This window comes from Talpa europaea, assembly GCF_964194135.1.
Source record: "Talpa europaea genome assembly, chromosome: 7".
Lineage (NCBI taxonomy): Eukaryota > Metazoa > Chordata > Mammalia > Eulipotyphla > Talpidae > Talpa > Talpa europaea.
Genome location: NC_140074.1, coordinates 124,135,723 through 124,159,880, shown reverse-complemented (window position 1 = coordinate 124,159,880; position 24,158 = coordinate 124,135,723). Strand labels below are relative to the sequence as shown.

The 24,158-nt window shown below is 36.3% G+C and overlaps 1 protein-coding gene across 6 annotated transcripts in view; it reads right to left on the bottom strand.

Annotated features, from left to right (window-relative positions):
- Positions 1 to 24,158, bottom strand: part of TLK2 (tousled like kinase 2) — a gene marked incomplete at both ends in the record, with an annotated part of 106,869 nt that overhangs the window by 58,586 nt on the left and 24,125 nt on the right. For 3 of the 6 annotated variants that reach the window (XM_084237591.1, XM_084237587.1, XM_084237588.1), the window contains 3 exons: positions 10,541 to 10,584; positions 11,596 to 11,665; positions 12,418 to 12,489. In XM_084237591.1, the coding sequence (XP_084093717.1) occupies positions 10,541 to 10,584; positions 11,596 to 11,665; positions 12,418 to 12,489 (186 nt within the window). Of the gene's footprint in view, positions 1 to 9,749; positions 9,846 to 10,540; positions 10,585 to 11,595; positions 11,666 to 12,417; positions 12,490 to 24,158 lie in introns of those variants that run through there. The other 3 variants (XM_084237590.1, XM_084237586.1, XM_084237589.1) reach the window with 2 other exon arrangements.

Below are 24,158 nucleotides of genomic sequence, written 5' to 3'. Positions count from 1 at the left end.
CTACTAAAGTCATATATTAATGTTGGAAGTGGGGGAGAGATTAAGATTCTTCTCTTTAGATGCTAAAAAGAGTTTGCACATTGTTGGGTAATTCTTTAAAAAAAAAAACAAAAACTGAAGTACCCATCTCTTCAATACAACAAAGAGTTGTTTTGTTTTTCATGAAATCAACATAACCATAATTAATTGTGCTATACCAGAGAGAATTTCATTAAAGTTAGGAGCCAAATAGGGGTTAACATATTAATATCACAATCATTCAACATTATTATAGAAGTTTTAGCTAATGTGATAAGGAAAAAAATACAAGGTACAAACATTGGAAAATATTAAAGATTAATAAGTGTCATTATTGGATGATATAAGTATTCACAAAGGAAACCGAGCAAGTTAACTGGAAAACAACAAGAGTTCACTAAAAGGGCCAAATACAAAATAAATATAAAAATCAACACCTTCCCCATATACCAACAATTGGTTATAAACAGTTAAAACAAGTAGTGGAAGAAAAGGGAGATTCAAATTTTTCAAAATCTGTAAAATATTTAGAACTTTAGTGATATGCAGATTGTAAATAAAGAAATATAGTAACTTCACTGATGCTCTAACTTAATAACTGGCATTACCATGCTCCTGTATTAATTTTGTAAATGTCAAAATTCCCAAAAGGAATTTAGGGTTTTTGTTTTTTCTTCTTTTTCTTTTCTTTTCTTTTCTTTTCTTTCTTTCTTTCTTTATTTTTTTTTGGGCAAGACAGAGTACAATGGCATAGTAATCATCTAGGTTGTGTCATGCTCCCCTTTGGGGGTTGTTCTGAGGAATTTTACAATTAATTTAGAGGTTCACTTGGAAAAATAATTAAAATTAGCAACATAATTTTTGATAAAGAATATCAGAGAAACTTAACCCACTATTAAAACTTACAACAAAGTAACATTAACTAAAACACTGTAATCACTATAACACTGGCATAGGAGCAGACAGATCAATCAGTGGCATAGAACAGAAAATTCTAAAACAGATCCATATACTATGGATATATGATTTGTGATTAAAGTTTCAAATTAGTGGAAACTTATTAAAGAGTTGGTAGGATGTTTCTGTGTTAGAAAAAAAGGAAAAGTAGGTTCCTCCTTTATATCATACATATAAATTAAAAAATGATTTTATGACTTTCTAGTGGTAAAGGGCTTTTTAAACATAACATTGAAAATACAAACCATATAGGAGCATGTAGTAACATAAAAATGAGTAAGTCATGAAGGAAAAAAATTGATAAATGTGACTACATCAAATAATTTTACTTCTGAATGGTAAAAGTCAACATAAAGTTAAGACAAAATTACAAAGAGGGAAAAATTTGACAACTGAAATGACAATGAATTAACAATCATAACAAACAATGTATTCCTACACATCAGTAAAAAAACAAAAATAAAAAAACCACCAAACACTCAAATAGGTAAGTAGATAAATGCCTGAACAAACACAGAAAGAGAAATCCAAAGAACTATTAAACATATGAAAAGATGCTTAATATCACAAATGAAGAAATGCAACTTAAAACGAGGTATTTTTCTCACTAGCAAAGATTACAATGATAAAATTCAGTATTATAAGGGTAAGCAGAAACTGGAACTCTCAAGCTGTTGATAACCTATTAGCAATTATGTCATGATACTTTAATGTGAGCATATTCTTTGATTTGGGATTTATACTTTGGGAACTTAAGCAAAGAGGAAAAAAAAAGCAAAAGTATAGATGTACATACAAGTACATTCATTATAGCACTATTTATTTGTTAGATAAATTAATATTACAGAAATTAAGAAATCTATCATATGAATATAGATACATATACATATATGCCCACTAAACTTTCAAATAATTCTTTTCATTTTTGAATTGTTGAACTTTCACAATGAGCATGTATCCCTTTACCACGAAAAACTATTTAACATTTCATTTTAGGGGGAAAAAAGTAAAATAAACTAACCAAAATCATCTTGGAATGACAAAGAAATTTAGTTCTTTAATAAGCGAGGAGAGTCCTCAACAGCAACCCTCCTACCGCACCAAATACAATGGTTAAAATTCAAGCTCCAAAAAAAAAAAAATTCAAGCTCCAGAATATCTGTTAACCCTTCACAACAATATTCTCACTGCTTGGGAAAATGAAGCCACATTATAAAATTAATCATTCTGTTTGTATTCAATAAATATTTGCCAAAGGTTGAAGGATTTATATACACTTTTGGAATTATAGCAGACTAGGATGTATGAACCTACTACCTTCCCTTAGAAAACAACTATAGAAAAAAGACAAATATGAATAATAGATGATAAAAATATCAAACCCAGTAAGAGAGTAGGAATCTGTCAGGGCAAAGCTTAGAAAATTAAGAACACAAAACCGCCTAACGCACATTTAACTACGGGTACCTGCAGATTGTGATTTCCCATTTCTAGTGTACCACGGTGCCAAGTAGTCACAGGCCAAAGTCCACCCAGGCAAATGGGTTTAATAGTGAACCTTTTCTACTTGAATTTAGGCTTCCAAAAGGCTACAATCTCAGAGAAAATATAAACAATAAGAAAAATGCCCTCTACTCTTAGGGGATGCAAGGATTTTATAGATAGGAAGTTGCCTTGACAGTACAGAGGGTAGGGTTCCAAAAATATTAACAATGCAAATCAGTACTATCAGGGTAGGAGAAACAAGCAAACAAAATAAACAAATCATACAAACAAAATGCATGCCATACATTCAGTAATTTAATACTGGATTGAGAGAACTGTGCAGGCACTTGAAAGAAGCAAAGAAAAGTCTCCCTGGAAGAATGTACCCTCGTACCAGATCTCCAGGAAATTTCACAAATCATTTTTTCAAGAACAGTGGGCAGCACAGAGTAAAAACAAACCTCAAAACAAAAGACAATTGAAGCCCTGAGCAATAACTATGAAAAATAAGAGCAGAAACTGATTGAAAAAATTTCAAACACCAGAATTATCATGCGGATTATAAAATAGATTTTAATAAAAGAATTGAAATATATTCATGAAATATAAAATACCAAAAATTTAAAATTCAATCTAACAAGAAATTAGACATAATAAAACAGAATTCTGGGATTGAAAGGGAAGAAATTATCCAGTCATAGAGACAAAAATTTAGAAAATAGGAAAAAGATGATGATAAAGTGAAACAGTCTAACATATGGTTAATTGGAGTATCATAGGAGAAGGAAATGAGAACAAAGAAAAGATAATATTTAAGAGATAATGACTAATAAAGATCCAGAATTGGTGCAAGATACCAACTCAACAGAAGCCAGAAGCCCAACAAATCACAAACAAGAAAATAAAAGGATGCATAATAGTCAAACTGCACAGATAGTGTTGTGTTCTGCACAAAAATAAAACCACAGATAAAGATTTTAAAAGCAATCAGTGAAGAAAAATCATATACTTCCAAAGAAATAAATAACAAATAAAGGTCAGTACTAACAATGGAGCCAGAAGATGGTAACGATGGACATACACAATTGTGTTAACATAATGTCAATTTAGAAATACACAAAGCAGAATATCTTTCAAGAATAAGGGTAAAATAATGTTATTCAAGCAAACAAAAAACTAAAGAGTTAAACTCCAGTAAATACACACTAAATGAATCCTAAAGGAGTACTCAAAGTAGAAGGAATGTGCCCCTGGGTGTAAGATGCCAAAAGGGATTATTACTTAAGTCATAAAAAAGAATACCTTGCCATCTGCAAAAATCTGGGTGGGTCTTGAGGGTATTATGCTAACTGAAATAAGTCAGACAAAGACAAACAAATAACACATGATCTCACTTGTATGTGGAAGCTTAAAACAGAAGCAGAGAAAACAGACTGGTGTTGGCTAGAGGCAAGGGTGTGGCGGGCAAGCAAAATGGAGAAAGGGGTCAAAGGTACAAACATCCAATCATAAAATAGTCAGGAGATGTAATGTACAACATAGTAACTATAGTTACTACACTGAATATTTAAAAGTTGCCAAGACAGTAGATCTTAAAAGTTCTTATCATAAGAATTTATAATTATGTCTGATGAATTTGTTAACTACATTTATTGCGGTAATCATTTTGCAATATATGCAACTATCAAGTCATTATGGTATACACCTGAAACTAAAATGTTATATGTCAATTATACTTCAAATTTTTAAAAAAGATGCAAAAGGAAATAATTATAAAGAAATAAAGTATATAGGGCCTCTCCAGTGGCGCAGCGGTTGAGCGCTGGGTTGCGAAGCTGCCCGAAGCCTCTGCAGCGCCTGTTCGATCCCCAGCTGCTTCCCGGACACCGGAGGAGGGTCCCACATGGCGCGCAGACCTCTCCTGCCGCCCGCTGCTCCCCTCAGCAGTGTACTTCGGTCCTTCTGCCTGCTCTGCTCCCCGCTCTGGCTCTAGTGAATTTTCTCACCCTCCCATGCTTCTGACTGTACCCAGTGCTTATATAAATAAATAAATAAGTCTGAAAAAAAAGAAACAAAGTATATAGATAAATCTAAATGAATACGGAGTATAAAATAATTATGTTGTATCATGAGGTTAAAAAAAGGCAAAATAAAAACATACATTAATTACCAGCACCAAGTCAGCAGTAGGTAGATGGAGTTAATGTTGTGAGGTCATCATTTATTTGGTAAGGGGATAAAGACACTAATAATATCAAACTTTGATATATTAAAAATGCATGTGGGGCCTCCCGGTGGCGCAGCAGGTGGCGTAGCAGTTGAGCGCTGGGCTGCAAAGCTACCCGCAGCCTCTGCAGCTCCAGTTCGATCTCCGGCCGCTGGCGAGGGTCCCACATGGCACGCAGACCTCTCCTGTCTTGCCCGCAGCTGCCCTCAGCAGTGTACTTCGTCAGTCTGCCTGTTCTGCTCCCCGCTCTGGCTCTGGTGAATTCTCTCACCCTCCTGCGCTTCTGACTGTACCCAGTGCTTGTATAAATAAATAAATAAATAAATAAATAGATCTTTTTTTTAAAAATGCATGTGGTAATTTCTAAGGAAAATATTAAACAGAGTCTAGCTAGAAGACGAATATATAAAATGATTTAAAAAAAATCCAAATGAAAGGAGGAAATAGAACAGATAGGATAAATAGAAAACATAAAAGAAGGTATATTTAAATCCAGTATATTGATAATTATATTAAAAGTAAATAGCACCAATGTTGGGAAAAATACTGGAGAAGACTGACCTCGTGGGGGTTCATCCACTCCACTGCTAAATATAATTGCTAGTAGCCACAGGTAGCTATTGGACACTTGAAATGTGGCCAGTTCAAATTGAAATTTAATACAAAAAAATAAAATTTACACCAGAAAAATAAATATTTCCACAAAGAAAAAAAAAAAAAAAAGACAAATGTTGACGTTAAAAAAAAAAATTTAGACCAAATAAAGAAAAAACTCCAAGTAGGTATCTGTTAGATATACCGGAAACGTAACAATGAAAACTTGATAGCATAAAAATGAAAGTATTTTTACCATACGATGGTTTGGACATACTAAATATCCAAGTCAGATAAACTGCACTTGAAACAAAAAGCAAGAGATGAAGAGAATGAGGAGATGAAGAAAATCACTAAATAAGATATGAAGTAAACATAAATACAGAAAGAAATAGATAACCTAAATAATCATGAGACATGAATATAGCTATGTTAGTAACTGAACAAACAGCCAAAAAATCAGGATACAGAAGATTGAAACACTATGCTCAACCACAATGATTAATAAAATTCTATTTAGGATTGCATATATGGATGGTCAAACTATGGGCTATCAGAAAAGTCAAACTCATTTTTGCTTGAAAAACACAGGAAAAAACACGTCATGACTTTTCCAACAGTCCAATATAAGGAAAAGTAAATGATAATCACAAAAATTAGAGGAGGTGGGGGAGGAGTATATTTATTTATATTTATATTTAAATATTTTACTTCAAGACTGAAGTAATGATTAAGAGTTACAACGATTTCCTGGAAATTTTCTTATGAAAGGCCAGACAAAAAGTACTTCAGGCTTTTTAGATCACATCATCTCTGTCATATATTCTTTGTCTCTACAACTCTTTAAAAATCTAAAATTTATTTTCAGTTTGCCAGCTAAGGAGTTTACCAATTCCCACATTAAATCTTTTATGCATTTTTTATCCTTAAACAAAAAATACAAAAGAATCACTTAAGGGAACAAAAGTAAAAGTATTTCTTTTTCAATCTACCATTCCCTCTTAACAATCTTAAGCACCCAATGTATGTCATGCATTTTTTTTTTTTTTTTTAAATTGAACAAGTTACCTCTCCCATGTCAAGTGGGTAAAGTATTTACAAGAATTACACCTGGGCCTCCCCGGTGGCGCAGCGGTTTGAGCGCTGGGTTGTGAAGCTGCCCTCAGCCTCTGCAGCGCTGGTTCGATCCCCGGCTGCTCCCCGGCCACCAGAGGAGGGTCCCACATGGCGCGCAGACCTCTCCTGCCGCCCGCTGCTCCCCTCAGCAGTGTAGTTCGGTCCTTCTGCCTGTTCTGCTCCCCGCTCTGGCTCTGGTGAATTCTCTCACCCTCCCGCGCTTCTGACTCTACCCAGTGCTTGTATAAATAAATTAATAAATCTTTTAAAAAAAAGAATTACACCTTTAAGTAATAAGTACTGTAAGAAATGGAAAATAGCAGTGAACAACACAAAGCAAAATTCTTGCTCTTACAGGATTTACATTCTAGTGAGTGAAGATGGTAAACAGATTAAGTGTAGAGTTAAAAATATAAAAGTTAAATGCAAATATTAAAATTATATCACACACCAATGACAATGATCTACAATAACACACAATGATATGGATGAATCTCAGCAAAGTCATGTTAAATGAAAGAAACTAGACACAAGAGTACATACTGTATGATTTCTTTCATACAAAGTACTAAAGCAGAATCACGTCTTCTTTATTCATTCATCCTGTGAGAGACATTTAGGTTGTTTCCATATCTGGTAGACCCAAAGCATACTAGTGGGTCTCAGGAGGTGAGGAGGAGGGGGACTATCTGGAAGGGAACATAAGGGGGTGGTTTTGAGGGAGCTGGCAACATTTTGTTTCTTGTGTGGTTGTACAGCTTATGAAAATTCTTAAGTTGTACATTTGAGAAAAAAATCTCTATCAAAATTATGTCAAGTGGCAATAACTAAGAATGAAAATAAAGCAGGTTTTAGAGAAGCTGACCAGGAGACCTTTCCAATAAAGTCATTTTTAAGGAATAACCTAATGAAGAGATTGCTAATCACGCTGTATCTGAATGAGAGAACAGCAAATATGGAAGTCATGATGCCTAACAGTGTTTTGCAGAGTTCAAGGAACATCAAGGCCAGCTCGGTGCAGTGGCGCGAGAGAGAGGGGACACGTGGAGATGTTAGAGTTAGGCAGGGGGGGTGAGCACATGACAGGCAGGAGTTTCTTAAGCCACGTAAAAGAGGATGGACTAAGCCAGTGGACAGTTTCAGGTAGAAGAGTGCCAGGATCTGTCTTACCTTTTTAACCGAATACTCTGCCTACTGTAGTAAGAATAGAGTAAGTCAAGGGTAGACGCAGAGAGACCACTTTGGAAGCTAATGCAGAGAGCCAAGAGGATAGAAAAGTGGTCAAATTCTGATATATTTCAAAGGAAAAACAGGATTTACTGATGAATTAGATATGGAGCCTGAGGTTATGACCTGAAAAATTGGACAAGTAAACTTTCATTTTATCAGGACAGAGCAGACTGCAGGAAGAGCAGTTTGTTGTTATCGGCAATAAAAGAGAAGGAAGCAAAAGGTCCTTTTTGGACAATTTCAAGCTGTCTGTTAGATATATAAGTGGAAATGTCAAGTAGAAAGTTGGGTAAATAATTATCAGGGAGACCTGGGCCCAAGTGAAGGATGGAAAGTTCATCCATCCTAAAAGGCAGTTGAGATTACTGATGGCTTGGTAAGCTTGTTGTAGGGCATGTAAAAGTTCTCTTCAGATAGTTTCTATTTTCTCAGTAAAATGAAAAAACAAAGTCATGAGCTGAGATAGTAAAGGGGGAGGAAGTGTTGCTGGAAGCTTGCAGGGAACATGATATAGTCATTTGGAAGTGGGAACTAACCAGGTTAAGCACAGTAAGATTGGCAGGCAGGTAGGGGTCCACATGAGGTTTAATTGTCAGGAACCTGAAGTGAGATCACTCAATGTGGGTTTTCCTCTAACCATGCTGAGCTGCTTAGACACAAGCAAGGGAAAGGCAGAATATTAGATGTAACCATTGCTGAGTTTTTCCAGGCAAGTATGATTGAGAGTGAGTGGGGGGAAGGGATAATTCAGGGGTGTTCAAAAATCAGTGGTTATAGCAAAGAAGCACAGCTACCAAGTTGGGAAGTTAAAGAGCTCAGTGTAAAGGAAAAGAGAAATTAAAGCTTGGTTCCTACTTCAACACCTAATATACACTTAGATTTACATAATGATGATGGGGCCCAGTCACCATTCATATAAATGGCAGGCATGTCTACAGATCGTTGTGTATTTTATTTTCAGACTTGATCTAATTTGACACACACTCATAAAAAAACAAATAAAAAATTATTTCAGAAAGACAAGAGTAATCGACGACAAAGTGCTACAAAACATACTTGCCCCAAATAGGTAATTCTGCAATTTCATTTAATGTTTTAAAAACTTTAACTGATTTAAAACTTAAGGAAAATAAAGACACAGGCCTCCTCAACAGTTATCTAACAAACACGCTCAACCTAACCAAACAGATGTTTACATTAAACATTTCTAACATTTGAAATATGGCATGGATAACAAAATAGCAAAAATTTCAAGTTCAGTTCATCTTTGTAAGTGCTCTAATAATTAGAACCACTCTAATGAATGCATACTTTTATGAGACGGTGGAGGGGAAGAAGAGCATTTTAAAATATAGTCCAGAAAACTAAATCATTTAAGAACAATATTAATCAACTCTGCTAAGGCAGAGAAAAGCAACTCTCCTAAACAGAGACCTAGGATGAAAACTTGTGATCTCAGGAAGACCCCCCACCTCCCCAAGAAGCCACAGCAATACCAGAGACATCAATGGATAGAGTATACTCTTGAATACAGTAACAGAGGTCTTGTATAGTATCAACAAATTCTCCGAAGGCACTCATGCAAACTGACACAAAATTTACATTAGCTAGACAGCTCAGGATTTCTCAACCTTGGCACTAGTGGCATTTTAGATCAGATAATTCTTTGTTACTGGGGAGGAGGGCGTGTGTCTCACAAGCATAGAACAAACCTATCTCAAATAGTATAGTACTGGCTTCTCTACTACATCACTGAGTAAACCTTGACGATAATTCAAATGCCAGGAGCTGACTGGATTTAAAAAAAAAAAGAATTTAGTTATAGGAACATATGAGCTTTACAAAGATAAAAACCTAACCTAATATTTGGATTAGAAACCACTTCCTTAACAGAACAATGAGCTACACGTTTACAGTAACACATTATACTGGAAGAATGGGTTTAGTTCTTATTACTGATCTCAATTTGAACCTAGTAAGGGATTCTTAAGTGATACTATGAACTTTTCGCCTTAAATCCTCTTTCCCTTTGGGTAACTATTAGAAGAGAAACTTCGCTTGAGTGTTCCTGGACTTCTCATCTCCTACAACAGGTGTCAAATTTCTCCAGGTGAATGCTTACCGGTAAGGGATTGGATAAGGAATGTTGCGGTGAGGATCGTGCAACTGGTGGAACACTTCTGCCAGGGCTGGTTCCTGGCCCGCTTCCCCCAGCAAACTGGCCAACAGGGAAAAATGGATATGAATAATTCAAAACAGTACTATGCTTTAGATAAGGAGAGTAAAAGATTAATACACAAACAGCTCTTTATTATACATGGCCCCTTTAAGTCACACATCTTATGCCAGAGAGAAAATGCCAGGTAAGCCAAATTTTGCTGTCTTTTCAACGAGATTTTTTAAGAAGGAGCTCCAGCAGAAACATACCAAGATACAAAGAAAATATGGCTAGAAAGCTGAAGGTACACATGGTTTTGAAAGGACACAGGAAAAGAGTGTTTTCCCTTCTTATCTCAAGATCCATGAAGCAGGAATACAGGGGTACAGTGGATGTTAGCGTCTTCTTTAGTAACCACTAAAGACAAGTTCCACTGGGCTAATGGGAAGAGGACAAAAGAAGAGTCCAAGCCATTCCACTGCAATCTTTGTCAGACACGAAACCTAGTCTGGCCAAAAGAAAAATCACCTCATTTGTGAATTTTTATATCATCGCAGAAAGACACATAATAAGCAAATTTAAATTTAGGAAGTCAGCAGTTTCCTCTTAAAGAGAGAGAGGGGGCAGCATTAGACCGATGAAGATGGGGAGGAGAACAAGCAAAGGCAAAATATTGCTTTCTAAAGCCTTACATGAACAGAGGATTTAGATTTTTAAAAATCACTATAGATTTTTTTTCCAAAAATTTAACTTACCTCAAAGTAATCACTAATTTTATGTCCCCTAGGAGTGCCTTTCCCTGAAAACGAAACCAAAGTAAGTATCGATTTTCCAACACACATGTAAAGCACCATCCACTAAAATGTACTATGTATTCAATAACTGCATATGTTATCAATTCAAGTGTCAGCTTTACTTTTAGCAAATGAACCAGGATACTCATATCATAAGAATAGAGACAGTTTCCTCCATATTATAAAGGCTTAATAAACAGAGAGGAAGAGCTTTTCAGTTTGCTTTCTTTTAAGATTCACTAATCTTTCTTGACATACACTAAAAAAAAGTATGATACAATTATGAGAAAAAATGAAACTAATCTATACACCCCCAACTAAGAGAACAATTAGAAACAAACAGTATAGTACTAAAAGTTCTGTTCTATTCTATATCACACACACCAAAAAAAAAAAAACTTCATGTGATCTTGTCACTTGGGACAATTTTCCCCAAGAAAGTAAAAAATGTTTGCAGAGTAAAGAAAAACATAAGAAAAATGTAAAAAAGATTTCCATTTCTTGGAATGGGGGTGGGAAGGGAACAAAACCAAATTATTTATTCTTTAATTATATAAAGATTTTTGACATTATCATCAGCATATTTACAGATTTATTTCACTGGGCGCCAATGTTCAACTAAATAATTGACAGGGAAGAAGAGCAAGGGGAAAAGACAGTCATTTAATGAAACTGTTTCTGGTCACCTATTATTAACAAATCACAGATTTAACACAAGACTGTGAAAACTCCAATGTAAACTCTTCTTTGTACAATACACCATTAGTCTGAAGAAAAACCTGTGGTGAGAAGATCGTTAACTTACAACAGGGAAAACAGGAGTCCCCAAAGAACTGACACTGTTTTGTCAAGTGTATATCAAATAGTAAGTCTATAATAAACAGTGTGATATTCCCTTAAGATACACAAATCGCCTTTGTTAGGAATCCCAATATACTAACTAATTATTCAGTGTAAGCTGGAAAATTCTACATACAGAAGAATTTAGTATTTTTAAGCTGTGAAATTACTATTACCTTGGCTGGTTTCATATGGTTCAGCTTTTCTTTTCCGGTTTCGCTGGTCATTCTGTTTTTTCTCAGGAGTCTGTTAAATACCATATACATTACAATTAGCATTTTGTTAAGTGTTTCACATTATAAAAACAGTGAATATATACAAAATATCACATTTTTGAAGAAATTCAACTAGTGCCCTGCTCTTGGAGCAGGGTTGTGGAAAGAATACAGGGTCTGCAGCCTAAACATCCAGACAATTCCTAACAAACTGCTTACAACATCGGAGCTTTGACTCATCTGTAAATCAGGGTTGCTAAAAAGCTTCAATAAGATATTTTTACAATGCATGTAGCACAAATAGTAGACAACAGTTTTTACAGTATTTCTACTTAAAAGAGCTTTATATCCAATCCCTTTTTTCTAAAAAGATGTGTATAATCAATCAGTTGGCTCTAATTTATTTAAAGTTCTATTTAAGTGAAAAGTAGGTGGCTGCGGATTTCGACCCATATTCATGCAGCTTTAGGTTTGAAACAAAAATCTTCAAATTCTGTCACTAAAGTCAGCAAGGCTAAACTGACCCATGTTGTTAAGAACAGACAGTGTTAAAATTCAAGGGCACCTAAGCTAATTCAGCTATTATTAGTAGCACCTTGGCATTTAAATGTTCTTAAAACCCATCATGGCTGCATCTCAGCTGTGCAGACACAGAGAGCACACAACCCAAAGGGGAGTCATTCAGAGACCCTAACAGCACCTCTGGGATTATGCAGTGTTTTCTTTTAACCCAGAATGAAAGTGTGAGAATGTAAAATGTCTTACAATGATGTGGCTTCTTACCTCTACTTCTTTATCACTCAAGGACCCCACGCTGCACAAGCTCTGATTGGAAGACTCACTATTGAGTGGCCCCTGGAAGGAAAAACAAGAAAATCAAAAGAAACTAAGATGACAGCAAAACTGAACAAGAAGCCCGTTGATTCTAATGCCTAAATCTGGTAAAAAAGAAGCCAGGAGTTAACTCTAACACTTTCAAGCCAACTTGAAAAGAACTGCATTACTATACTACTGTGCCCCAGTGTTACAATTCTCGTTTCTATTATTTCCATTTCCTTTACAAACTCATTACTTGTGCAGATTTCCCCTTGGAAACGTCCCTTTAAGGACGTTAAGGAAAATAAGGAAAATAAGCAGGGAAGTCAATTCTCTAGGCCTATTTTATCATTTGGGTAATATCTGAAAGTTGAGTGCATTAAGGGATCCTTATGGGGGTGGTCAGAAGTGACAATGATGGAAATGCTTTTCTGAGCCCTTCCTTAAGGAGGTGTTACTGCTTGCTCAAAAATCAAAGTTAAAAGAGATTCACTTCTGGCAAAAAGAATGAGGAGCTCCAGTAAAACTGGTGAGAGTAATAGGAAAAATCAACTATCTAAAGCCTCTGGAAATGGTCCCTCAGGGCAAACAAAATGAAGAAACAACTATTTGATAAAATACATGAAAACTGAGTCTGAAAAGTGAAAGTTTGTGGCATCTGAACAAAGACTACTGCCTCCCTCCCCACTTGCACCTCGGCTAAGCTTCAGACGACTGCAACCAAGGACATGGGCCCTCTCTTGCTTCAGCTCTCAGTCCAAGAAGGACTTTCTTCCTGGAAGGAGCAGGACCTCAGGTTTCTCAGTAGATGAGGCTAAGTCCCAAACAAGTGTCACCAAAGGTAGGGACTCCCTTATGCCCAACTCCAGTCATGGAACAAGAGGCTCTACCTTAGGCAAGGCACACTGAGAATACTAGGACCCCAGCAAGCCTTTCACCCAGCTCAAGCAATGGTACTCCACCGTGGGAGAGACAACCCAAGAAGACAACAGGCTGCTTGCCCATGCCCCTCAGACTCCTCCCATGGGGTTCAGTAATTAGAACCAGAATGTCACTCACAGAAAAGCTTGACACTGTTCCTGCCCCCAGCTCTGGTATCCTGGCTCAGATGTTTTGCTAACAGAGTGTGGGATAGTTTAATTCTGAGAGTGTTTCCAAGAAAAGTGGAGGTTGTGATAAAAGGCAACTGATAGAAGAGATTCAGTCAGTCACTAAACAAATAAGGAAGTAACAATAACAAGTTCAAGGGGTGGAATGAAAAATCAGTACCAAGAGTTGCTATAATATATCATCTAAAATGACCAATTTCCAATAAAAAATAATGAAGCATGTGAGGAAATAAGGGGGAAAATAATAGCAGAGACCAGAAATTGCCTGTAAGAATAACCAGATATTGGATTTAAACGAATATTTCAAAATAGTCATTATAAATATGTTCACAGAATTAAAGGAAACCATAATTGAAGAAAGGTATGAATGGCAATATTGCATCAAATACAGAATATTAATAGAGACACAGAAACTGTATATATATAAAAGAAGACAAATAGGAATTCTGGAGTTGAAAAGAACAATAACTGATATTTAAAAATTCACTGTAGGGGCCTCCCTGGTGGCACAAGGGGTAAAGCACAGCACTGTGAAGCTATCCACGGCCTCTGCAGCATGAGTTCAATTCCCCGCCTGCCAGAAAGCTATCCACAGGGCATAGCAGTCCTCTCCTGACTCGCCCACTGCTCCCCTCAGCAGTGTATTTCAGTTAGTCTGCCTGTTCTGTTCCCCACTCTGTCTCTGGTGAATACTCTCACCCCTCCATACCACTGGCCTGTACCCCAGTAGAGGCTCAAAGAGTAGAATTGCATAGGCAGAAGAAATAATTAACAAATTTTAAGATAGAGACTATACAAGCTGGAAAACAAGAAAAATGAACAGAAGTTCAGAGAAATTGGTAAAGTGTTACAGACAACATCATGCAAGAAAGGAACAGGAAAACTATTCATGGAAATAAAGGTTGAAAACTTACCAAATTAATTAAAAAACAGTAACTTACACATGCAGGAAATTTACTGAACTCCAAGTAGGATAAAAACAAGAGAGACACACAAACAGGCACATCATTCAAAAACTGTTCAAAGACAAAGACACGGAGAAAATCTTCTTGTTTTGTTTTAAATTTTTTTATTAAATTTTATATATTTTTACATCATTTTTAATTTTTTCACAATGTATCCATTTTCATCTTGGTTATATTCCTCAAACAATTCCCACCCCCTTTATTTTGACCCTAAACCCTCTCCTCCGCCCCCACTCTGTGTCTCTGGTTTATAAGTTGCTTGTTGATTTTGATTTTTACTTTATTATAATTAGTTTTTTCCTGGTCCCTTATTTAGGTTTTCTGAATTCCAGATGGTCTCATTCATAGCAGGAATTTAGAAAGCCATTACTGTTATTTTTAAGAATGTGGACAGTTTTAAGTTGAACGTAGTAAGGGCCCCAGAAGATGAAGAGAAGCTTTTCTCCTGTCTGAGTCCCTTGTTTTCTCCATAAATGAAGATATAATCACTCCTTCCCTTTTGTGTGTGTGTGTGATTTTTTTTTATTTTATTTTTTTTAATTTAAATTTTATTTTTATATTCCCCATGCAATTACAACCCCCTTATTTTGACCTCAACATGGAGAAAATCTTGAAAGCAGAAATACAATGCACAACTTATGAGGGAACCTCAATAAAATTTAACTGTTGACTTCTGACCAAAATAATGGAAGTCAGAAGGCAGCAGGATAACATATTCAAAGTCCTCAGAGGAAAAACAAAGTCAATCGTGGATCCTCTATGTTGAGCAAAGGGTGCTTTCAAAAATGAAGGCAAAGAAAAGACTTTCTCAAAACAAAAAAGGAACTTTCTCAGACTGACAAAGGGTACCTAGAAAAAACTACAGCTAACATCATACTTAGTGAAAAGGAGTACCCATCCCACAATATCTGGAATAAGATACAGATATTCGGATATTTGCTTTCATCAGTCTATTCAACGTTGTACCAAGGGTTCTAGTCAAGCAATTAGGCAAGAAAAACAAATACAAGGCATTCAGATTGGAAAGGAACAAGTTAAACTATTCCAGTGCATGGATGAAATGACAAAAATCCTAAGAGAGCCAATAAAATACTATTAGAAGTAATAAATGACTTCAAGTAAGATTGTAGGTTTACAAAGATCACTATACAAAATCAATTTTATTTCTTTTTAAAGCAATTTCATTCCTATAAATTGCAAATTAACAATCTAAAAATAAAATTAAGACAATTCTATTTGCATTAGTATCAAAAACAATGAATGATGAAATACTTAGGAATAAAGAATAAAACTTATGCTGTGAAAAATACCAAAAAAAAAAAAATTCTAAGAAATTAACTATGTGCGATAATGAAAAATACATATTGGCCTCTGCTCCTAACTCCTGGCACAGAGCCGGAAGCCCCCCTTGTAATTTCCTAAATGATAATAAGAGCATCTTTTGTCCAAGTAATTGGTCTTTGACCCTTGGCTCCTGACACAGAGCTGGTGAAACCCTTGTAACTTCCTGGGTGATAGGAGTGTCTTGTTTTGAAATAAGGGAACTTTTGATGGGCTTCTGGAAAGACCAAACAATGATTAGAAGGCTTGGGGTTTTCAGCCCTCCCTCCCATTTGTGTGAGGAGAAGAAGGTTTGAAAATAAGAGTTAGATATCAATCATGTACATGTGATGAACCCACCACATGGTGGGTGAATACATCTACACCAGGAAGATGCCACACTCCAATTCTGGAGAAAAAAGTGTCCTTGCTTGGGACCCTCCCAGGCCTCACCTTATATAGCTCTTCATCTAGTTGTTCATGTGTATCCTTTATCATATTCTTTACTAAACTGGAAAAGGTAAATGTTTCCCTGAGTTCTGTGAGCCACTCACTCTAGCAAATTAACCAAACATGAAGACGGGTTCATGGGAATCTCCAACTTGCAGTCAAATCACACAGAACTGAGGGTACTACTCTTAGGTGAACAGATAAATGAAAACACATGCAAGCAAAAATATGGACACAAATGTTTATAGCAGCATTATTTAAAAAGCCAAAAAGGTAGAAACAATCTAAGTCTCCATCAATTGAAAATGGATAAGCAAAATGTGACCTATCCATACCATGCAATATTATTTGGCCATAAAAAGGAATCGAGTACTAATACATGCTGCAATATAGATAAAACCTAAAAATATTTTGTTAAGTAAAATAAGTCTGTTTGACTAGATCACATATCAAATTATTCCATTCATATAAAAATCTAGAATGCAGAAATCAAATACAAACAGAAAGTCAATTACTAGTTACTCAAAGGAGGAGGGGGTAGATATAGTGGTGATAGCTAAAGAGTATGGGATTTCTTTTTGAGGTGATAAAAATATTCTAAAACTGTACTGATATTTGTAAGTATGTGAGCATATACAAAAAAAAACACTGATTTGTACATTTGTACATGATTTATATGAATGGTATATGAATTATATCTCAATAAAGCTGTTAAAAGAAATAACAGTTACTAGGCTTAGTGTCAGAAACAATTTGCATCCCCATTAAGGTATATTAAGTATTCCTTTCACTGTATCTTAAAGCACTACTTTAAAACTATAATTAACACAATATACCAGAGTTTCATAGTAATAAAACCAGGAAAAATAAAATAAAATCATGATCCTAGTGACATAAATCAAAAGATTGTTTCCAATGATAGAGTTCCATGACTTAAATGTTTTATTTACGGGCCTCCCTGGTGGCGCAAGGGGTTAAGCACCGCACTATGAAGCAGTCGCAGCCTCTGCAGCATGAGTTCAATCCCCCGCCGGCCCGAGAGAAACCCACATGGCGAAGCAGACCTCTCCTGTCTCGCCCACTGCTCCCCTCAGCAGTATTCCAGTCAGTCTGCCTGTTTTGTTCCCCACTCTGTCTCTGGTGAATTCTCTCACCCCTCCCATCTCCATCCTGTACCCCAGCTCTTGTATGCATAAATAAATCTTTAAAAAATAAAAATAATAAATGTTTTTATTTACTTAAGAATTTCACAATACTTTAAGTTGAATGTTTCTACTTAAAATTCTGTTCATTAAATACCTTTAGTGTGACCATCATGATGCATTTATTTCCTGAGACAGTAATTAAACTGTACACTATATTTTAGACCATATTTTTTTTTTTTTAAAGATTTATTTATTTATTTATTCAAGCACTGGGTACAGTCAGAAGCGCGGGAGGGTGAGAGAATTCACCAGAGCCAGAGCGGGGAGCAGAGCAGGCAGAAGGACCGAAGTACACTGCTGAGGGGAGCAGCGGGCGGCAGGAGAGGTCTGCGCGCCATGTGGGACCCTCCTCTGGTGGCCGGGGAGCAGCCGGGGACCGAACCGGCGCCGCAGAGGCCGCGGGCAGCTTCGCAACCCAGCGCTCAACCGCTGCGCCACCGGGGAGGCCCTAGACCATATTTTTTTTTTAAGATTTATTTTTATTTATTTATACAAGCACTGGGTACAGTCAGAAGCAAGGGAGGGTGAGAGAATTCACCAGAGCCAGAGCGGGGTGCAGAGCAGGCAGAAGGACCGAAGTACACTGCTGGGGGGAGCAGCGGGAGGCAGGAGAGGTCTACGCACCATGTGGGACCCTCCTCCCGTGGCCGGGGAGCAGCCGGGGATCAAACAGGCGCTGCAGAGGCTGCGGGCAGCTTCGCAACCCAGTGCTCAACCACTGCGCCACCGGGGAAGCCCTAGACCATATATTTTAACTCTCCATTTACCAACCATATGTCCCTCACTTTCAAAAGAAAATGGTAAGGTGATTAATACAGACAAAAGAGAAATGAAGAACCTATTTCTTATTAGTAATTATTAAAATAAACCATAAAGTGTTCATAACAGTGCCATACACTATAGAGTTTGAAATATTAATCCTTGTGGTTCCTTGGGTATGTGTCTATCCAAAAGGAAAAGGGAGTTAGAATTATTGAATCCTCTTTCCCCTGTCTTTTTCTGAAGCACAACATTTGAAATTATTATAAATCATTACACTAAATTTAATTAGCAAAGATAAATGATATACATTCCCTGTTGCAAAACAACATGCTATTGAGTAAAAGGGAGCCAAGCAAAAGATGTTATGAAAAAAAAAAGTTATGTTTTAAAAATGTCAATCATAAAAACAAAGATGCTAAAATAAATTAAGAGGGTAAAAAGGCATAAATAAACTCAATATATGATCCTTGATATAACCCTATATAGCAAAACCAAACAGTTATAAAGAACACTGTAAAAATAAACCCAGAAATTAAATATGGATTGTATATTAAATAATCAAGTCCTCTTTCAAATCTATTTTTATCAGTTTCTCAGTTATAAATTTCCCTATTTGTTGCATCTTTTTTAACTGAGGTACTTTGTAAATTTTGTATGAGTTCATTGTCAGCTTTGGGAGTCCTTCACATTTCAGGGATTTAAGGGCAGTCCCAGTGGCACTTTAATGGTTGCCTCTGCCAGTGCCTATAACATTCTTCAGTTCCAAACACATTATATTAGCTTTCCTGCCCAGGATTTCCATACAAGGTTGGAGTTTCCATTTCTTGCAGGTGACTTTTAACAGCCACAATAGAAAGTTAAATAGCTTGATTCTGTCGTATATCCTGTACCAGTGGCTAGTTTTACTAGTCCGAGTTTGTAAACAGGGTTGCCCCTTCCCAATTCCCAACTTCATACAGTTGTAGTTCAGACCTTCAGCCTCAATTACTACCCTCAGGTGTAAATTAAACCCCAAGGCATGAGAGTCAATGGGCCATCAAAATCAAATTCCTACTAAGCAACGTGACAACTTCATGTACCTGAAGCCATAAAACTAGGATTCCATTCCACTTTTTTCTTATTTTTCTGATGACATTATGGAACTTTCATGTATTTCATTTAGTCACTCATTCCACTTAACCGTTATTTTTTCTAATCATCTTACAGTTTATTCCTTCTGATTTAGTTACCTAGCTATTAAAATCATAGCACTGCAAATAAAAAGCTTACATCTTATTTTCCACAATTGATATCTATTAGCTTCATATTTTACTGCAGTGAATAAAACATTCATTGTAGAGAACACTGTTTTAGTCTTTTACATGCTAACTCCTCTAGTGTTTTACCACTAAAAACTGTATTAAGACCTCAAATGGCTAAAACAATCTTTTAAAATAACAACAGTTGGAGGTCTCCCACCTCCTGATTTTAAAGTTCATTACAAAACAATGTGGCATTGGCATATAGACAGATATACAGACAATCGAATAGAGTAGAAAGGCTAGAAATAAATTTGTACATATGAAAGATCAAATTTTTTTTCTTTTTCCAATTTTTTTTTCCTTGCTGATCAGTTTTATTTGAGATATAACTGACATACAGTTCTCTTAAGGTGACAGAATGACTTGACATAAAATGATTTTATATAACACTGTTAAGACATTTTTAAAGGGGCAAGGAAAGTCTTTTCAACCAATAATGTTGATAAAATTGGATAATCACATGCAAAAGAATGAAGATGAACCCTATTTTATACCATATAAAAATTTAACTCAAAATGGATGACACCAAAGGCACAGGGAACAAAACAAAAAAACTGGACTACATCAAAATTTAAAAACTCTGTGAAAAACACAAGAAAAAGGGCAACTCATGAAATCACAGGAAATAATTGCAAATTTCATGCAGCTATAAGGAACTAGTAACAGAATATACAGAGAATTCCTAGAAACCAACAACAAATAACCCAATTTTTAAAAATTGGCTATGACCTTGATTAAAAATTATCCCAAAGATGTACAAATGATCAAGCAGTGCATGAAAAGGTGCAACATCACTAGTCACCGGGGAATGCAAATCAAAATCACCATGAGATACCATACCACCTCCTACACCATTAGGATGGCCACTATATAAGAAAATAATAAATGCAGGCAAGGATGTGGAGTTGGAATCCATGTGCACTGTTGGTTGGTATGTAAGATAGTACAGCCACTATGGAAACTACGTTGGTTCCTCAAAAAATTAAAAATAGAATAACTATATGATATAGCAAATGCACTTCTGGATATATATCCAACAGACCTAAAAGTAGGACCTCAAAGAGTTATTTGCACACCCATGTTTATAGCAGTATTCATTATTCATAACAGCTAAAAAGTAGGAGCAACCCAAATGCTTATAATAGGAGAATGGATAAATGAAACGTGGTATATCATACAACGGAGTATTATCCAGCCTTTAAAAGGAAGGCAAACCTGGGCCCACCCCGGTGGCACAGCAGGTTGAGCGCAGCGCTTTGAAGCTGTCCACAGCCTCTGCAGCGTGGGTACAATTCCCGGCCGGCCAGAGAGATTCCCACATGGCACAGCAGACATCTTCTGTCTCGCCCTGGCAGGCCGGGGATCAAACTCGTGCTGCAGTGGCTGCAGATTGCTTCATAGAGTGGTGCTTAACTCCTTGCTCCACCAGGGAGGCCCTCACAATTAAAATTTCTCAAAACTATTTTTTCCCCCAATTAGAAAATAGGGATGAATACTTGATTCAAATGCATTTTTTAAATTATTAATTTATTTACTTGCTATTATACTAACAGTCAGGCTTGTAATTAATTCTCACAACTAGTAAAAACAGACCCAAGTTTGCCCAAATGGTTTTTGAGAAAGATACAAAAGCAATACAATCGTCTTTTCAACAAATGACTCCTGAGGAATTAAAACATCCTTAGGTGAAAAAATGAACCTTGAGGTAAACCTCACACCCTTATTTAAAAAGAAACTAAAAATGGATCAAGATATTAAACTTAAAACTTTTAACAAACAAAACATCCTTTAACAGGTGGATGGTTAAACAAACTGTGGTATATCCATAGCATGGATTTCTGCTCACAACGAAAAGAAATGAACGGTTTATATACGAACAACACGGATATTGTGCTAAATGAAAAAGCCAATCTCAAAAGGTCATAAAGTGTATTATTATCTCTGTGTGTGTACATTTGTTGAACTAACAAATTTAGAAGTGGAAAAAAATTAGTGGTTGTCAGCAGTTAGTGTTTCAGGTGAGGGGGTGGGATAACTAAAAGGAGTAGCAGGAGAGAGCAAACGTGGCAGAGCAATTCTGCTTCTAGTATGTAGTGGTGGTTGTAAAAGCTACACAAGTGACGAAAATTGCACAGAAGTATATACACACGTGTATAATGTGAAATTTGAATGAATTCTGCCAATTTCCTGGTTTTGATAGAGTATTATAATTAATCAAGGTGATCACACTAGAGGAGGAGGGATACATTTTATTTTTTGCAACTTCCTGTGAATCTGTAATTACTTTGAATTAAAGATCTTGTGTTTTTTAAGATCTTTTGTTTTTTATGTATAGAGATCTTTTATTTTTTGTATTTTCCTTGCTACTGTTAAATAATAATGATAACTAGTATTTAGTACTCTGTATCATATTTAATCCTGGTAACAACCTGTTATGTATTTAACTGTAAACGCCTAAAATTTATATCCTGAAACCCTAACCCCCTCCCCGTAACACAAAACGTATTTGGAGACAGGGTCTTTCAAGGGTAAGTGAATTAAAATGAGGTTGTTAGGGTGTGTCACAATCTAAAATGACCTTGCAAAAAGAGGAAATTAGGACAGAGAAAGACAACATATATGCTCAGCACAGAGGACAGACCACACGAGAACAGAGCAAGGGGCAGGGCTACCTGCAAGCCTCAGAAAAACACAACCTGCTGACATTGATTTTAGCCTTCTAGCTTCCAGAATTTGGAGAAAACAAATTTCTGTTGTGTCAGTCATATAATGTATGTTGTGACCATCCTAGCAAACTAACACACAACCTTGAAAGATAGCTGCTACTGTTAGTTTTTATGGAAGAGAAAGCTGCAAAACAAGTTTAATAAACTCCCTGGTCATACGGCTGGTAAGAAGCAGAGCCAGAATATGGGCCTACATGATCTGACTTCAGATGTGTACCCCTAATCATATTAATGAATTTTTGAAATAATGTCTAGCCTTCTTAAGATTAACTATTTGAAACAAAATAAAGGAATTATCTCCTGTGGCCATTTATTAGTATTTACAATGGAATTTAAACATCCATCTTTCAGTGAAATTATCTACTTCAACTTAATATGTCTACTGAGACTATCATGTTAATATCATGTAACAGCATCCATCTCCAGTCTTTTCTCTACATAGAGCCTCTCCATCTTTTGTTAGAGTCAATCTACTCCCCTCTGTTTTTCCTTTTGTTTCCTGATTTGCAACTATGAATTAATTAATTCCTGTTCTATTTTGGCAAGTATTTATTTCTTCTGTTTTAATTACTTTTCCCCTTTTGGCTTTTTTACTGTTTCTAAAACCCTGAACTGAATGGTAAACTCATACTCTTGTATGTTAAGTACTTCTTTGTTTACATTATGTAAGTTCAATTACAAGGCATTTTCATCTATGTTATTTCCTAAGTATAACAGCCTGTTACTTGATATCTGTTGACTGATATACGATCACTATTTAAGAGAATATTTACTAGCATCTAAGTCACTGGGGAAGAAAACTGTCGCTTCAAGGAGTCGCCTCAGGTTCAAGAGAAGCTACTAATAACTTTCTAAAAAATGAAGTGTAAGAGTCTTCAGTAAAAGTTCCCCCCTTTTTTAAAGATGCATTTATTTATTTGTTTGTTTGTTTGTTTGTTTGTTTATTTATTTATACGAGCACTGGGTACAGTCAGAAGCGTGGGAGGGTGAGAGAATCCACCAGAGCCAGAGCGGGGAGCAGAACAGGCAGACTGACTAAGTACACTGCTGAGGGAGCAGCGGGCACGGCAGGAGAGATCTGCACGCCATGTGGGCCTCCAGGGAACGGGGCAGCCAGGGCTCAAACTGGCAATGCAGAGACTGCAGTCAATTTAGTAGCCCAGCGCTCAACCGCTGCGCCACCGGGGAGGCCTAAAAGTTCCATTTTTTGAGAACATTTACACTACGTACCCTGTCTCCTGCTAATCACTTTTTTAAAAATAAAACACTAAATGAATTATTTAAAAAAAAAAAGTTTTTTTTAAAGAACTATGGTTTATAAAAGTAAAATAAAACACAGTTTTAATATATTTAAAATGCACTGGGTGGGGGAGGGAGGGTTGAAAAATACTTCAGTGACAAGCCTAGGGAAAACTTTGTATAAACACATGAAAACTAAGGTTAAGAGGGCCTCCCTGGTGGCGCAGCGGTTGAGCGCTGGGTTGTGAAGCTGCCCGCGGCCTCTGCGGCACCCAGGCCACCGAAGGAGGGTCCCACATGCCGCGCAGACCTCTCCTGCCGCCCGCTGCTCCCCTCCGCAGTGTACTTCGGTCCTTCTGCCTGCTCTGCTCCCCGCTCTGGCTCTGGTGAATTCTCTCACCCTCCCTTGCTTCTGACTGTACCCAGTGCTTGTATAAATAAAAAAATAAATACATGTTTAAAAAATAATAATAAATAAAAAAATAAACGGGCCTTCTTTAAAAAAAAAAAGTATATTTAAAAAAAAAACTAAGGTTAAGATTATAAGCATTGACAGTAAGCCTCTAGCACACGAATAATGTTCCTATAAAACTAAGTAAAATTTGTAAAAGGAGGGGTCAACCTTTTGACC